The 17,682-nt window shown below is 38.4% G+C and overlaps 1 protein-coding gene across 3 annotated transcripts in view; it reads left to right on the top strand.

Moving 5' to 3' along the window:
• PDE11A (phosphodiesterase 11A) overlaps positions 1-17,682 on the top strand; it is a 571,707-nt gene that overhangs the window by 155,887 nt on the left and 398,138 nt on the right. For 2 of the 3 annotated variants that reach the window (XM_072612423.1, XM_072612422.1), the window contains one exon: positions 2,785-2,943. In XM_072612423.1, coding sequence (XP_072468524.1) covers positions 2,848-2,943 — 96 coding nt within the window. In that variant the 5' untranslated portion in view covers positions 2,785-2,847. Of the gene's footprint in view, positions 1-2,784; positions 2,944-17,682 lie in introns of those variants that run through there. The other variant, XM_072612427.1, reaches the window with a different exon arrangement.

Genomic DNA, 17,682 nt, shown 5'->3' with positions numbered 1-17,682 from the left:
CTGATATATATCAGGTAAGTGAGGATTTCTGTCATCCACTTTCTTCCTGTTCTTCTGATGGACTATTTACTACAATGTGGGAGAGTCAGGTTATAAGGGAAAATGATAAAGTAGGGAAACAGAAACCTTGGAAACTCATAAATTTAAGAACTACTGCAGTATGATATTATAAGTATTGCTTCTCAAATTTTGAATTGGATAACTATTGATTATACATTTTTCACAGACATTCCATTTTCTTGTGTGAATTTTTTTCCTTCATAAGGCACAAATTCACTTGGGGGCTTGGGTGGGGGGAGGTCTGTAACAGTGATATTGGAATGATCCATAGTATGGTGGGGAAAAAAAGCGCAGCATTAGAAGTCCAGAAGATCTGAGTTCTAGTCCTGTCAATGCTTCCCAGTGATGTGACCATAGGAAAGACACAATCTTTCTGAGACCTAGTTCAAAATAGGGAAAATAATACTTGTCTTTTCTACCTAATAATGTTGTATCAAATGAAATAATACATGTGAAAATACATTGTGAATTCTAGAGTGCTGTATGCTTGTAAGGAATTATTATTAGAGTTTAAGAGGTTGTATGCTTGTCTTATACATACCTTAGTTTGGGTCTGTATCCATGTATGTTGGACTAGTTTGACAGTCAAGAATGTTCCTTGGGCTAGTGCATGTGTATTGAAATATATTAGGTTGAACCAAGGATCTAAGCTAAAGCCATTCTTGAATTTTTGACTAATAATGGTGATTAAGAAAGGTACAAGGGGAGCTCTTATCTCTTTTGGGTTGGGTTGGTGGAGGAAGAAGTCCATCAGAAAAAGAGAGTTTTCCTTCCTTTGCTGTGGATTCTCTACATTTCTAGGGTTGAGGTTGGGACACACTGGTCCCCTCAGGACTAGTTTAAACTTGTTTAGTTTCCTTGGTACACTCTTGAGGGTTCTTTAGCTTATTATAAACCCAAGGCTCTGGGGGAATAAACCATGAGGTATAGCAAATGGTTCAGTAATTTTCCATTTAGCATTTGCTGAAATGAAAATCAGCAATTTGTTTTTTGTATTTCTTAAAGGGAAATTAAATTGTGCGTTTAAAGATGAGTAGGTTGGGGAGGGGGATGATCAATGGGGCAATTTCCTAGAAAAGGTGTTAGGGGATGATATCAAGGGCATAAATAGAGGATTATCCTTGGCATAGGGAAGGGTCGCCTCTAGTTTAGAGGCTAGAGCAAAGGAGGGGAGCATGGGTAAAGAGGTAGAGTGATGGGGAGACATAAAGTAAGGGAAATTAGAAAGTTCATAATGGATGATCTCAATTTTCTCAGTAAAGCAGGAAGTAAGGTCATCTACTGAAAAACAGAGGGGTAGAGCTAGTATCTGAGTTTCAAGGAGAGAGGAAAGGTTTGAAACAGACACTGCAGGCATACAGAACATGCCAGGAAGTCAATCAGGGAAGAATAAAAGGATTGCCATGTAGCAGGGAAGGTCTAATAAAGAAGATTTGTGGATTTGTAGTGGAACAAGTTGGTGTGGGTGTAGGATTTCCTATAAAAATATTCAGTGGTTTGGGAGTAGGAACAGAGAAGGAATATGGTATAAATCAGAGCTGGGTTCAAAGGAGATAATTGTATAGAAGGGTAGGGGTAGGGGAAAAGGGAAGACGTGATTCAAAGGCAGAGGAATGTTATGACTGTATTGTTTCACAATATGGTCAAGTTATAAAGGAGGGAAAAGTGAGACTGGAATAAGGGTAATATTTTGTGACAGTAGAGAGAAATGGAAGGACCAGAGTTCATAAGAAAGATGAAGAATAGATTTAGGAGAAGTAGGGGCAGAGAGAAATGGAAGGATAGGAAGATTTGAGCACAGAAAGGAATTTCATAGTCCAGAATGGAGTTGGAACAGTTTTTGGTGCTGGTGTGATGTAAGGTATGACAACCCAATGAATGGATAAATAGAATAGAGATATAGATCATGGAAGCTGAGATTGATTAACTGGAAGAAAAAGATGTTCAAAGGGATGTAAATAGTGTGAATATTAAAGTTTCTAAGAATGAGGGTAAAAGGGTAGAAATGAAAATCAAGAATCTGGGATGGAACTTTTTGAGAAAGGGAGAGCCTACTTGGAGTCTAGAGATGACAGCAAAAAGGGTCTGGGCTGGATGTAGATGGATATAGTGAGCCTCAAAGAAGAAGCTGTGATTGAGTGAGAATGATAGAGATGTTTTGGAAGTGGCAGAGGATGGTACAGAGTATGCTAACTTTCTTGGCCTCATGGTGGGGGATAGACTATGAATAAAAAAGTGATCATTCAGGGAGAGGTTGGTCAGGGGTAAAAGATCTTTCAGAGAATGTCAGTTTTCTGTGAGTTCTAGAAAACGCAAATACTCTGAGGGGAAGAAACTTAAGATGAAGGTATTTGTCAGGGATAGGTTCCACAGTACATATGAGGAAGAGATTGTGAGGAGACTAGGGATATGTCTTGTCCATTTTGAAATTAAATTTTTGAAATTAAATGCTGGAGAGAGTAATTTTTTGTGAAAATAGAATAATAAATAATGTATTACTGTATCCCTACTTCCACTTTATACACTATTACAGTTAATTTTCAAATCGTTTAGGACATGTACCAGGTTCTGGAGCTGTTTGCAATGATTGGAATATGGAGAAAGATCACTGGAAAAGGTTTTCATTGATTGTACAACCTATAAAGAAGGACTGCTCCCTAACTTTCCTCTTTTTGTCTTGCAATGAAGCACAGGTGATTAATATTGTATCTTTCTTCTGTTTAGGACCGAAGATTCAATGATGAAATTGACAAGCTGACTGGATATAAGACGAAGTCACTGTTGTGTATGCCAATCCGAAACAGTGATGGGGAGATCATTGGTGTAGCACAAGCAATAAACAAAACTCCTGAAGGTGTTCCTTTCACGGATGATGATGAAAAAGTAAGACTGCCTGCCTCTCTTGGGACTTACAGTTCTGCTTTATTACTCTTCACATAGTGAAAAGATCATTGATAAATTGTCTTGACTGGAAAGGAATAATGATTATAGGATTTCCTTATTCAAAGATGCATAATCTTTGAATCATCTCATGATAAATGAATGTTTTTCTTCTTCTGGTAGACTTCATCAATAGGATAGAAAAGAATCATGTATATTATATTTTTAGTTTATCTATCAAAAGGATCATAGGATCATATTCATAGATCTGGAAGGGACCTTTAAGGTTGTTGTTCAGGAATTTTTCAGTCATGTCTGACTCTTTATCACCTTATTTGGAGTTTTCTTGGCAAAGACACTGGAATGGTTTGCCATTTTCTTCTCTGGTTCATTTTACAGATGAGGAAACTGAAGCAAAAAGGCTTAAGTGAATTGCTCAGGGTCTCATAGTTAGAAAGTGTCTGAGGCCAGATTTGAACTTAGGTCTTCCTGATTTCATCCCCTTACCCCTTTTCCCTGCTCTACCCATGGCACCACATAATTCAACTCTCTCATTTCAAAGCTAAGGAAATTGAGACCCGGAGGGGTTTACCCAAAGTCACACAGGCAATAAGTGGCAAAGGCATGATACAAACCCTATCCCTCTAACTCAAAATAGACTTGTCTTTCCAAAGAGTGAATCAAAAATCATAGATTCAAGCCTCTGCTCTACTTACACTAGCTTTGTAACATCAGGCAGGTTACTTAACCTCTCAATTTTCTTCATCTGCAAAATGTAGATAATATGTGAATTACTTTGTTGTGAAGAGCATAGTAATAGTATATTTAGGTCACATTTATATACAGCTTCAGATTTACAAATCATTTTCCTCACAACAACCTGCAAGATAGGTAAAGTATCTTGTCATTATATATAAACATATAATACCTGCAAATCCCCAGGGTGCCTGCTTTTGGCTACTTCCAAGCCCATAATAATCAAGGGGTAATCATCCATTTGATTCATAGCCCATGAGCCACTCTTTCCATGAAATCTCCCTTGACTAAGCAACAATAAATCATATGACATAACAGTAATGCAAAGGACATTTTATCAAAGTAGGATGAGAGGTGAATAGCAAGGAATAAAATTAAGCAATGAGCTCTCTCATCATCCATTTTCCAAAGCCACCACCTGCCCTTATATGTCTCCTGGGGAGCACTGGTCTCTTCTTCTACTTGGACATCTCAGGCTTATTATCCTGCCATCTTCACAAAGCAATAGGAACATCATGCATCAAGTTTCTCTTGACAGGATGTTAGGGGCATGTCCATGGCAGCAGCATCATGCTGGTGTCCTCAGCAGGGCATTGCAAGCTAAGGGTACAAATGGTGAGATATTAGCCCAGGAGGCAGGGACAATTTCTGAGAGTGTTGTTGTTTCCCAACATGACAACTGAGTGAACAGGGCATCAGGACCAGGCTCTGTCCATCATTTCTTCCCTGTCTTCCCCTCTAGCTCTGTCACCTGGGCTATAATCAATGTCTAATTCCCTGGAGATTATCCTAGTCTCTTGAAAACCTGAAGTATGCCTAGACAATCAGAATTTGGACTGGGTTAATGTTGTCATCTTGTAAAGTCCAAACACAGCCTTGAGGTAGATATAGTCCCAAGACTATTCCTGATGAAAAGGACTCTTCTTTACTCCCAAACTTCCCACGTAGGAATCTGGAGGACCTATGGAAAGGTTACAAAAAACATGTTATTATGATATACTTTATGGCACAGTAGAGAGAGCACTGGAGGTAGAGGCAGGAAGTCCTGAGTTCAAAGCCCTAGCCAAGTTACTTGACCTCTGTTTGCCTCTATTTCTTTCTCTGCAAAACAAGGATGATAATACCATCTATCTCAAAGGTTGTTATGAGGATTAAATGAGATAATAATTGTAAAAAACACCACTTAGCATAGTGTCTAGTACATAGTAGGCTCTTCGTAAGTGTTTATGACCTTTATTTTCCTTATTATAATGTATGTAAAGTGCTATGTTACCCTAAAGTGATAGAAATGAGAACTGTTACTGTAGGGCAATTCATAAACAGAAAGTGTCGCATAAATATATTATCATCACAGACATTAATCCTATTATTGAATGGACTTTTTTCTCAGAATAAGCACGATTTTTAATTAAGGGCTTTAATGCTATCAACCATTGCCCAAGAGATGCAAAGAGATTACTGCATTTTAGCCATTTGGCACTTTTTATTAAACTTTCTTAACGACTTGAAAGAGTTTTCTCAGTTGTTACATAAAAATCCTGGAATGGTGAATGCTCTTTGATTGTTACTCCCAGCTGCTGATGGAGAGACCATCATTCCAGTCCCTGGAGAGAGCAGCTGACCTTAGTAGTAGTAATGCATTTCTTGACCTCATGTCTAAGAGTTGTCACCAATTTATTCAGCAGCTCATATTAAAAATGAGAAGTTGTTTAGGAACCAAATAAGCCTTTCCCTTTGATTTTTAAAAAATAAAGCTATAGAAATTTATATAATTACATGAAGGAATTGGTCCTCCATGCTCAGAGAAACCCAAATGTTGTGAGGTCTGTCACTGAGTAGGTCTAAGGGAAGCAGAATAAACATCTCTTGCCTCTTCTCTCATCCCCCTACCCTTCTCTAAGAGAGACTTTCTTTTTTTAAAAATTTATTTATTTTTAGTTTTCAGAATCCACTTCCACAAGATTTTGAGTTCCAAATTTTCTTCCTATCTTTCCTCTCCCCCACCTCAAAGACTACATGCATTCTGATTACCCTTTCCCCCAATCTGCCTTCCCTTCTATCACCCCCCCCCCTTCTCTTATCCCCTTTCCCTTCTATTTTCCTATAGGGTAAGATAGATTTCTAAATCCCATTGCCTATGTATCTTGTTTCCTAGTTGTATGCAAAAACAATTTTTACCATTAGTTTTTAAATCTTTGAGTTCCAATTTCTCTCCTTTCTTCCCTTCTCATCCAACTTCATTGAGAAGGCAAGCAATTCAACATAGGTTATATACATGTATAGTTGTGCAAAACACTTGCATAACAGTCATATTGTGAAGGACTAATTCTATTTCCCTCCATCCTATCTTGCCCCCTATTTATTCTATTCTCTCCTTTGAACCCATACCTCCTTAAAAGTATTTGATTCTGATTATCCCCTCCTCCATTTTGCCCTCCCTCTATCATCCCCCTTCTTTTTTTCCCTTTCCCCTTACTTTTCTGTAGGGTAAGATAGATTTCCACACCCAACTATGTATGTTATTCCCTCCTTAAGCCAAATCCAATGAGAATGATATTCACTCATTCTCTCTCACCTCCCCCTTTTCTCCTACGCTGTAAAAGCTTGCTATTACCTCTTTTATGCGAGATAATTTACCACATTCTACTTCTCCCTTTTTCTCTTTCCCAGTACATTCCTCTCCCCACTTAATTTTACTTTTTAGATATCTTCCCTTCATATTCAACTCCCCCTGTGTCCTCTGTATATATATGTTCTCTCCAACTACCCTAATAATGAGAAAAATCTCATGAGTTACAAATATCTTTCCATGTAAGAATGTAAACAGTTCAATTTTAGTAAGTCCCTAATGATTTCTCTTTCCTGTTTACCTTTCCATGCTTCTCTAAGACAGACTTTCATTCCTGCCAGGAAGAGAAGCAGGAGGCTGGAGTCATCTCTCCTCAGAGAGAGCAAACATCAGCCTAGAAGTATATCTATCTGCTCCCTTAATTATGATTGAGTTCAAGTGAACTTTTTATCACTTTGTCATTTTGTGGGAAAAGGAAGAGCCCCAATTCTATATCCAAAGCTTGACCTCTTTCCCACCAAATTATAGTTCCACAGTGAACACACATAGCAAAGAAACCCATTTATCCAAAGTCATAGCAAAACAGAAAGCAGAGAAAGTATAAATAGGAGAATATATACCAGACAATACAGAGTGAAGGAGCTCTCACATTGCAAGCAAGGTAAGTTAGCTCAACCAAGAAAAGATGCTTGGATCTCACCCAAGGGGAAACTCACCACAATCTGTAGTGTAACAAACTGAGAATAGAGATACCACATAGAATACTGGTTCCTCTCATGTCTTCCCAGTCTTGTCCCTCAGCAACCTGAAGTAGGGTTGGCTTCTTCTATCTTCTGTCTTAAATCTAGAAGCCAAAACTGCCTGAAGCTACTCTACTTGAAGTCTGGTGAGTCCTAAAAAGGACTGGTGAAGTTTGAAGGTCTCTTGTCTCTCACTAACTCTGCCCTACCCCTCACACAGAGCAGGGCATTCATTCCCACCAAAAAGGAGAGAGCCTTACACTAATGGACTTTTGGGGCAGGGGTTATGTAAGACGTTATATAGCACGCAAATTTCAAATGGCATTGTTTTAGTTTTAATAAGTACTGTGCTCATCTTTTATAGTGCCACACTTCTTAATTTACCTTTTTGGCTACCAGGTTGTTATTTTGCTGTGCTAATTTGTAGAATAGAAGACCTACTGGCAGCAGGCAAAAGGATTAAAAGTTTATCATAAAGTATGATTAGAGCATAATACAAAGAACTTTTCAAGTGAGGAAAGAAACTGCCATAGGACATTAGTGGAAAGAAGTATTTGCAGCCATCCAGATCTAACCCAAATAGCAAAGATGCTACAAAAGCTTCAAGAAAGACTAGAAAGTCGTTAGACTTCAGGGCATATATTAACAAATGGCTCAGTTCAGTTTTATTAAAAGCAGTTATCTCAAGAGAATCATGTGAGAAAGAAGAGGCAAATCTAGGTCATCTTGTTAGACAAAAACCCTCCCCTGGTGACATGTACCTAAAAGATGTATGCTTAAATCAATCATTCAGTCAAAAAGTGCCTATTATATGCCAGACACTGTGATGAGTGCTGGGGATATAAATATGAAGAATGAAACAATTTTCTGGAGTCAAGAGGAGTTGAGTTAAAATCCAGCCTCAGACACTTATTGACTGTGTAACCTTGGGCAAGTCACCTAAACTTGATTTCCTCCAAAAAAAGAAAAAAAATAAGAAAGAATGAAGCAATTTTAAAACATAGATCTGGGAAAGGTCAGAGGCCAACACAACGAAGTTCTAGCCCCAAGTCTAGGTTGTGCTTCATTGGCAACATCATTATCCTGATGGACTGACCACCCCAAAGCCTTACTTGAAGGGAAGGCCATATGAAAGACTCTCTGAAGTACTTTCAGGTCTAAAACTAACTTTCCTTTGACCTAAATTTTTATTATATCAAAATAGGAACAGTAGAAGTCTTGTAACATAGCTTGTTTATGATTTCATGGCTTCAATTGTCATTTGAGTAGAATCATGTATTATAAAACGTGGTAGTTATATTAGCAAAAGCTTGATATGGTTGATTAATCTCATCATAGATTGTTCTGTCTCCATTAGCTGATTTGCTAGTGCATTTTATGACAGTTTTAAAAATATGATATGGTTTTCTTCAGTTCTACCCAACTCGCTTCGCAATTACTTGGTCTCCCTTCAGTCCAATTCTAGCCTAATTTTCTAACCTTATTGCACACTATTCTCTTTCTCATACTGTATTATCTATCTCAATGAACTTAGACTATTCTCCAAATTCAATACTCAGTCTTCCACTATTGTCCTATTTTTGGAATCTCTCTTCAACCCAAACTCTTAGCATCCTTTGTTTTTTTTAGTCATTTCCTTTTTTATTTTTCCAACAAATAAAGTTTTCTCAGTAATAATGCTAGCTAGGATTTGTACAGTGCTATAAGATCTACAAATGTTATCTCATTTTTTCCTAACAACAACCCTGAGAGTACTATTATTATCCACTTTTATAGAAGAGGAAGATAAAGCAGTGAAAGGTTAAAAGACTTGCCCAGGGTTACATAGCTAGTAAATGTTTGAGACCGGATATGAACTGAGGTCTCCCTGACTTGACACCCAGTGCTCTATTCATTGAGACACCAGCTGTATCCTAGAGTTGATTTATATTGAGACCCATGCTGAGTCATCTAATCCCCCAGGACTATTTTTAAATGGACTGGTTATTTATATGTTTCCCATCCTAGAATTATGCAATTGACTCATTTGGACCTAAATTTAGGATTTTATTCTTATCCCTTTTACATTTTATTTTATTACATTGGGTCCTCTGCTGAGTCCTATTCTCATATTTCATCATGACTATGCCTGCCAAAGACCATCTCTGACAGGTTCTACCAAGCTGAAAAAAGTTTGAATATGGACCTGGTAATGAATTCTATATCTGTTCATTAACCAATCAATCAATCCATCAATAAGCATTTATTAAGCATCTACCACATGCTAAGGTCTGTGCTGGGCACTAGACATACAAAGACAAAAAGAAAACATTTCCTGCCTCCAAGGAACTTATATTCTGTAGGGAGAAATAACGTATACACACATATGCATAGACAAGATAAATATGAACATTTTATACATTTACATATATATATTAACAAAATGAAATGGAATAGAATGGAAGGTATTTTTGAAGCAGTTACTGTGCGACAATGACTGTGCATTCAAATAGAAACACAGGACCATCTCTCTTTTCAAGGAGCTCATGTTCTAATTAGGGGAGATAGCATATGGAGGAGGTTGTAACTGCAGGCAAGATGGAAGGGCATGATAGTCTTTTGGGTATAGCAGGAAAATTGATGACAAAGTCCAAGAGTCTTTAGGATGCAATAGTAGGACAGATGACAATACCCAGAGATATTGTAAGGTAATTTTGGGGGAGGCACTGCTATCTGGGTGTGGAGGGGGATTAGAAAAGCCTTTACATAGAAGATGGTATTTCAGTTGAGCTTTTAAGAAAAATAGGGCTTATGAGGTATAGAGGAGAGAAGGGAGTGCTTTTCAGGCATGGGGGGACAGAGTGCACAAAGCATGGGTAGAGGAGGTGGGATGTTGCATGGGAAGAACAGTAAAAAGGTCAGTATGGTTATTGTGAAGAGGTGTAATGTATAATAAAGATGCAAAGGGGGGTTGGAACCAGTTTGTCAATAGTGTTAAATTGTAAGTAGATTGGTTTATATTTATATATTTTATTGATCAGAGAAGTAGCATGATCAGATATGTGCTTTAAGGGATATGAATATCACTTTGGCAGTTCTATGGAAGTTAAATTGGAGAGAGAAGGGAGAGCTGAGGCCAATAAACAAAGATTTAGAAGGTTGTTGTAATAGTCCAGAAGAGAACAAATGTGGTGGCTGTGTGAATGGAGAGAAGAGGGGTGAAGACGATAGACAGAGAGTTAAGAGAACAGAGAAGGATTAGGATCTGTGCCAATGGAGGGAGGGCTCACAATGATGGGATTACATGGTGAACTATCTAAGCTTTCCTCTTGAATAGCTTCTTCCATTCTTTTGACATGTTTCATTCTCTATTAAAGCCTTCCACTTGAACGATTTAAGGAAAAAAGTGGCCTTGTTCTTTAAAGTTCTTATCTAATTAGTGTTGGTTTGTTATCAAGAATTGTGGAGGTATGAAAACCTATCTTACAATACAGGAAAGTGGGGGAGAAGGGGATAAGCAGGGTGGGGGGGATCATGGAAGGGAGGGCAATGGGAGGAGGAAGCAATTTGAAGTCACCACTCTTGGGGAGGGACAGGATCAAAAGAGAGAAAAGAAGCAATGGGGGACAGGACAGGATGGAAGGAAATATAGTTAGTCTTACACAACATGACTATTATGGAAGTTATTTGCAAAACTACACAGATATGGCCTATGTTGAATTGCTTGCCTTCCCAAAGGGAATGGGTGGAGAGGGAGGGATGAAGAGAAGTTGGAACTCAAAGTTTTAGGAACAACTGTTGAGTACTGTTCTTGCTATTAGGAAGTAAGAAATACAGGTAATGGGGTATAGAAAGTTATCTGGCCCTACAGGACAAAAGAGAAGATGGAGACAAGGGAAAGGAGGGATGATAGAAGAGAGGGCAGATTGGTGATAGGGGCAATTAGAATGCTTGGTGTTTTGGGGTGGAGGGAGGGGACAAATGGGGAGAAAATTTGGAACCCAAAATTTTGTGAAAATGAATGTTAAAAGTTAAATAAATTAATTTAAAAAAAAAGAATTGTGGAGAGATTTGTATTAAATGTAGCTAACCAAGTGCCCATATTAATAATTAAAATTACGCTGCCAAATTATTAGTTTGGTGATTCACATTGGAAGCACACACAAAGGCAGACTATATGGCATGAGAATATACAATTTCTTATTTCCCTGGTTGGGCTTCAGGCGAATGTACCTATTTTTCTGTGATATGCAGAAGGTGATTCAGGCTCGATCTGGGCTCTTGGTGGCTTATTATTTCCTTACTTTGCCATTCCTCAGTGAGAGCTTGGGATTATTTACTGCAGAAGAAATAATGAGGTGTAGATAAGGGAAAATATTTCTGATCTTTTCTGGGGGATGCTTATTCCAGGGAGAAAACTGTGAGATGGAAGATATGGTTACAGCCCTTTGCTACTGATTAACCACCCCACCTCCTCTAAGCAGCTGTTACTGACAGGGTAATCTACCCACTGCTGGTGCTTCCAATAGCCTCTTTCTACATTCAGTGACCCAAAGTACTTTGACTAGTCTCTCTTGCATTTCTTTGGCCAATGGATAAAGGAAGTACTTAGGTGCCCCACTGTGATCTTTCTCTCCAACATGTTCAGCCATCCACTAGATCTCAGATACAGTTAACAGAGCTTGGATGCCACAGGCCTGGCTGTGCTCCAACATTACTGAAGATTCTGCCTTGCCACATTAACGATGCTAATGAAACTGCTCAAGAAATTGGAGTTTTGTTATTTGTGGCAAGGCCAAATCTCACAACCAATCAAGAGGGATGGTTTTATAAGACCTTTGTATTTTTATGCAGCCGCTAGATTGTTAGATATTTTTCACATGCTTACGTTTAGATCTCTGTGAGATATAAAGGGTGAAAAGTATATCAAAACTTCTTATATTTTGACTGGCAACTAAATAATATCATGGGTTTGAATCTTTCTTTTTCTCTCTTTGAATAATTTCCTGAAGTCCACACATTTATAATGAATAGAAAAAGCTATCATTTTTTAAAAAGGTAATTGAAAAAAATTCTTCTCTTTTCCTTTTCTGTCCAAACATTATTATCCTCGAATAAAATCTCCAAGAATATTTCTTAAAAAGTTTTTGCCCCACTTTTCTGTTGAGAACCCCTTTAGGCATCTGATTAATTTAAACTTGCTTTATCTCCAGCTGGAAAGTACAGGATCCAAGGTACCTTCCCTCAAGGGTGATTAGTAGGGAGAATCTTTATCCTTAAAGATACCTTTAAGCAAAGTTGTGTAGACCTGGAGATGCCAGAGGACCCTCAGGTATGTTCTTCAAGATGTTTATAAAATAAGATTTCTTTAGTGAACTACCGTTGAAAAACTGCTTAAGTCAAATATGACAATTTGTATGGCAGCTGAAGGCACTTTACAGTCTACGCAGGGCTACATGAAGAGCCCAATGGGACCCAAACAATCTGGTAGCAGACTGTATTTTATCTCTACTTCTCAGTTATCCATGTTGAAAATAGGTATTATTTTAGTATAGCATTAGATATTTTCAATGTAGGGATACTACTTTTATTTTTTTTTTGGCCTAGAATGTGGAATTCATGGATGTAGGGAATTCCTGATGAAGAAGCTCCCTCTCTTTTGCCCACCTTTTGCAACTCACTGATTTATAGAGTTGTCTGGGCCCTGAAAGGTTTAAGGGTCCCATAGTATGGGTCAGAAGCAAAAACAGAATCCAGGTCTCTTGCCAATATGATACCTCTATCAGTAGGAATAATGCATAAGAGTAAACTCATTTCCCCAGGTTTAATTTCAAAATCTACATTTTTTGATTGTTCAGTTGTTTGGTTTTTTTCCAGTTGTGTCTGACTCTTTGTGACTTCATTTTGACTTTTCTTGGCAAAGATACTGGAATGGTTTGCCATTGCTTTTTCCAGTTTATTTTACAGATGAGGAAATTGAGGCAAATAGGCTTAAGTGCCCAGGGTCACATAGCTAGTAAGTGTCTGCGGCCAGATTTGAACTCGTCTTCCTGACTCCAGCCCTGTTGCTCTATTCAACGTACCACCTATCTGCCTATAGAAACACTGTAAGAGTACTTTTCTTTTTTTCTTGATAGATTATCTCTATTTTAACAATTAATTTTTTTTCAGTGAACAAAAATCGATTTTCTCTCCATCCTACCTCCCCCCCATCCATTGAAAAAGAAAAACAAGTCTGCTGTACCAAAATATGCATTGTCAAGCAAATCATTCCCACATTGGTCACATTCCCCAAATACCCATCTTATTCTGCAGACTGAGTCATCTGCCTCTCTGTCAGGGTGAAGGTCACAAGCATCTTTCATCACTGGTCACTTGGAATAGGGACTGGTTGTTTTGTGAAATGGAGTTTCATAGGACTTTTCAACAGCAATTTAAAAACAAGTACTACTCAGCTCACTTGTGCTTAGGGATATAGGCAGAGTATCATGGTGAACTCTCTTACCTCTCTCAGGTAAGTCTTTTACATATTGTAATCATCTCATGTTTTAGGCGTCAGAACACTGAAAGCGGAGAAAGAACATTAGATACAAATGAAGAATTTCCCATCATCTAGCTCCTCTGTGTTGGAAGTCCACCCCTATTGCAAAAGAGAAATCCTGCTACAATGAAAATTTATTTTAACAAAAAATGAAATAAAATAAATTCCTTAGCTGATGACTTGCTTATTTAAAAACTCTTGTTGGTTCAGCAAATCTCCAGGCCAACAAAGAATTAGGCAGGTCTCTTATATTTTGTCTAATAGCACTTGACCTGTTTAAGCAAAATAACCAAATTAGGACCCTAGATTTTGAAATGGAGTGGACCGTAGAAGTCATCTCATCAACTCCCTCATTTTACAGATGAAAAAACAGGCTCAGAAAAAGTGAAGTGACTTATTTGAAGTCAAACAGGTGACTGAGGATAGATTGAACCCATGTCATCTGGAAAGAGAGGCAGATCTAGAATCAGAGGATCTGGATCCCTCATCTATAAAATGAGGGAATTGGACTAGATGACTTCTGAGTTTCTGTTGCCCCTTGCTACCTCTGAATCTCATGACCTTACATATGCTTTTTCTTTCCTTCTTCTTGATAGGACAGGTATAGTCAGAGTATGTCCATAAGATCCCCCATGACCTGTTAACTCAGAATGATTTGTAGCTTTCCCAGATTTTAGGATATGTTTCATAGAGAAACTTAGAATTAAGCAAGATTTCAAGAGGAAAACACAGTTAGTACACAGCAGAAAGACTGCCAAGGCTCATTTAACTTCAGATCTGTTTTTCCCAGGTTATACTGTGGGACATCATTTGGGGATATTCCCTAAGGCAGGTGTGGGGAACCTACAGCCTCAAGGTCACATGTATCCCTTTAGATCCTCAAGTGTGGCCCTTTGACTGAATCCAAACTTCACAGAACGAATACCCTTAATAAAAGGCCTTAGAGCCTAAGAGCTTGAAAAGCTTGATTTCTCTTTGTACTCTAGAATCTGACTTGCTTCTATGGTTAAAGACACTGACATTTTCTGGATTAACTAAGAAATAATATTGGAAATTTGAGGCCACATTCTGTGCCTTTCCCTGTACACAAAGCTGTTGGGAGTAAGGGTCTGGCAAAATTGCAGTAAGGCTCTGTGAACCTAGCCACTGCCCAGAATAGTAGTTAGGGCTCTAGCCAAAGCAGTCTATGATACTCTGAACATGCCTTGTATTCTCTTGACTCAATTTCTTTGCTTATGCCTCACCTAGAATATTCTTCTTATTTTTATCCTCTGGGACCAATGACGCTTTTATTGATTGCCTAACACCATCATTGTGAGGAATTAAGAAAATAATGTATATAAGAATTCTTGGTAGTCACAAAATACTATATAAGTGGTCTTCAGGACAGCTAGATGGTACAGTGGATAGTGCACTTGGCCTAAAGTCAGGAAGTTTCATCTCTGTGAGTTCAAATCTTTTATCAAACACTTATTAGCTCTATGACCCTAAGAAAGTCATTTAACCCTGTTTGCCTCAGTTTCCTCATCTGTAAAATGAGCTAGAGTAGGAAATGGCAAACCACTCCAGTATCTTTGCCAAGAAAACACCAAATGGGATCACAGAAAGTAGGACATGACTGAAATGACTGAACAACAAAAATGATCTTCATTATCACCATCCAAAATCCTACTTATTATTCAAGGTTCATTTCAAAGTCTTCCTCTTTTTACTTGAAGCCTTCCCTGAGTCTCAAGTCTGCAAGAGTCTTCCTCTTCTCAGTCCTGTTATTGATACTTGCTTTCTGCCTTCTACTGTTGATTATATTTTCATAGGGGCAGCTACATGGTGCAGTGGATAGAGCACCAGTGCAGGAATCACTGGTTCAAATCTCACCTCAGACACTTGACACTCACTAGCTGTGTAATCTTGGGCAAGTCAATTAACCCCAATTGCCTCATCCTGGGTCATCTCCAGTCATCCTGATGAATATCTGGTCACAGATGGCTCTGGAGGAGAACTGAGGCTGGTGACCTGCACAGCCTTCCCTCACTCAAAACAAAGTCAAGTGCAAGTCATTATTTCTCTGATGGCATGGTCTTCTTCACAAAGAAGGATGAACTCACACAAATATTTCCTAATTTCATGTAAAAACAATTTTTAACATTCATTTTTAAAACTTTGTGTTCCATATTCTCTCTTTTTCCCCCTCCCCACCCAACCTCATTGAGAAGGCAAGCAATTTGATATGGGGTTTTATATGCGAAATCATGCTTCCATAACTTCCATAACAGTCATGCTGTGAAAGACTCTATCCTGTCCCATTCTCCATTTATTCTATTCACTCCTTTCACCTGTCTCTCCACAAAAGTGTTTGCTTCCAATTACCCCTTTCCCCAATCTGCTGTCCCTTCTATTATTCCCCCTCTCTTATCCCCTTCCCCCACTGCTTTACTGTAGGATGAGATAGACTTCCATACCTAATTGAGTGTGTATGTTATTCCTTCCTGAAGCCAAATCCAATGAAAGTAAGGCTCACATATTCCCTCTCAACTTCCTTCTCTTCCCCTCGATTATAAAAGCTTTTTCTTGACTCTTTTATGTGAGATGATTTACTGCATTGTACTTTTCCCTTTCTCTTTCTTCCAGTAATTCCTCTCAACACTTAATATTATTTTTTAGATATCATCCCTTCATATTCAGCTCACCCTGTGCACTCTCTCTCTCTCTCTGTCTCTCTCTCTCTGTCTTTTTCTCTCTCTCTATATATATATACGTGTGTGTGTGTGTATACATACATACATAAACACCTTGAGAGAGAGAGACCTTGAAAGGGTCCTTGTATCACTTCTTCTGACTACCATTTGATCTCTTGCCCTCTGTACATTCTCCATACAATAGTCTTTTTGGCAAGTGTACATTTTGCATTCAAGCAACGTGGCCAGCCCATTGGAGTTGCATTCTCTGAAGCATAGTTTGAATGCTTGGTACTTTAGTTCAAGGAAAGACCTCATTGTCTGGTACCTTATCTTGCCAGGTGATCTTCAGGATCTTCCTAACACAATTCAAATGGAAGCAATTCAGTTTCCTGGCATGGTGCTGGTGTACTGTCCACGTTTCACAGGCATACAACAATGAATTCAGCACAACAGCTCTGTAGACTTTCAGTTTTGTAGTCAGTCTAATACCTCTTCTCTCCAATACTTTGCTTTGGAGCCTCCCAAACACTGAGTTAGCTCTGGTATTGATTGTGGGACATGGGAGACATTGGCTCAGGACTGCTTGGCATGGCATGCCCACATCATAAAAGGTGCTGTGCTCTATAAGTAAAGCAGAACTGAAACAGCTCAAAGGAAATGCATAATGCACGAATTTAGAGCATCCACCCCAAATGCTCACTTGGACTACTTGTGCCCAATATGTAGTAGAGCATTCTGAGCTTGTCTTGGTCTGATTAGTCACAGTTGGACACACTGAAACTTTACTTAATCATAGTGATGTCATTTTGATCCTCTTTGAGAATGAAGAACAACCAACCAAACAATGCACACACACATACGTGTGTGTGTGTGTGTGTGTGTGTGTGTGTTCCCTCCAACTACCTTAATACTGAGAAAGGTATCATGAGTTACAAATATCATCTTTCCATGTAGGAATATAAACAGTTCATCTTTAATAAGTCCCTTATGGTTCTTTTTCCTGTTTACCTTTTCATGCTTCTCTTGATTCTTGTATTTGAAAGTCAAATTTTCTATTCAGCTCTTCTATTCACATCTTTTCAACAAGAATGCTTGGAAGTCCTCTATTTCATTGAAATTCTGGTTTTTTTTCCCTTGAAGTATTATACTCAGTTTTGCTGGGTATTTGTTTCTTGGTTCTAATCCTAACTCCTTTGACTTCTGGAATATCATATTCCAAGCCCTCAGCTTCCTTAGCGTAGAAGCTGCTAGATCTTGTGTTATCCTGATTGTGTTCCCATAATACTTGAATTGTTTCTTTCTTACTGCTTGCAATATTTTCTCCTTGACCTGGGAACTCTGGAATTTGGCTACAATATTCCTAGGAGTTTTCCTTTTGGGATCTCTTTCAGCAGGTGATCAGTGGATTCTTTTCATTTATCCTCTGGTTCTAGAATATCAAGGCAGTTTTCCTTGATAGTTTCTTGGAAGATGATGTCT

This window comes from Notamacropus eugenii, chromosome 5, assembly GCF_028372415.1.
Source record: "Notamacropus eugenii isolate mMacEug1 chromosome 5, mMacEug1.pri_v2, whole genome shotgun sequence".
NCBI classification, from domain to species: Eukaryota; Metazoa; Chordata; class Mammalia; order Diprotodontia; family Macropodidae; genus Notamacropus; species Notamacropus eugenii.
This window is presented reverse-complemented; position numbering and strand designations above follow the sequence as displayed.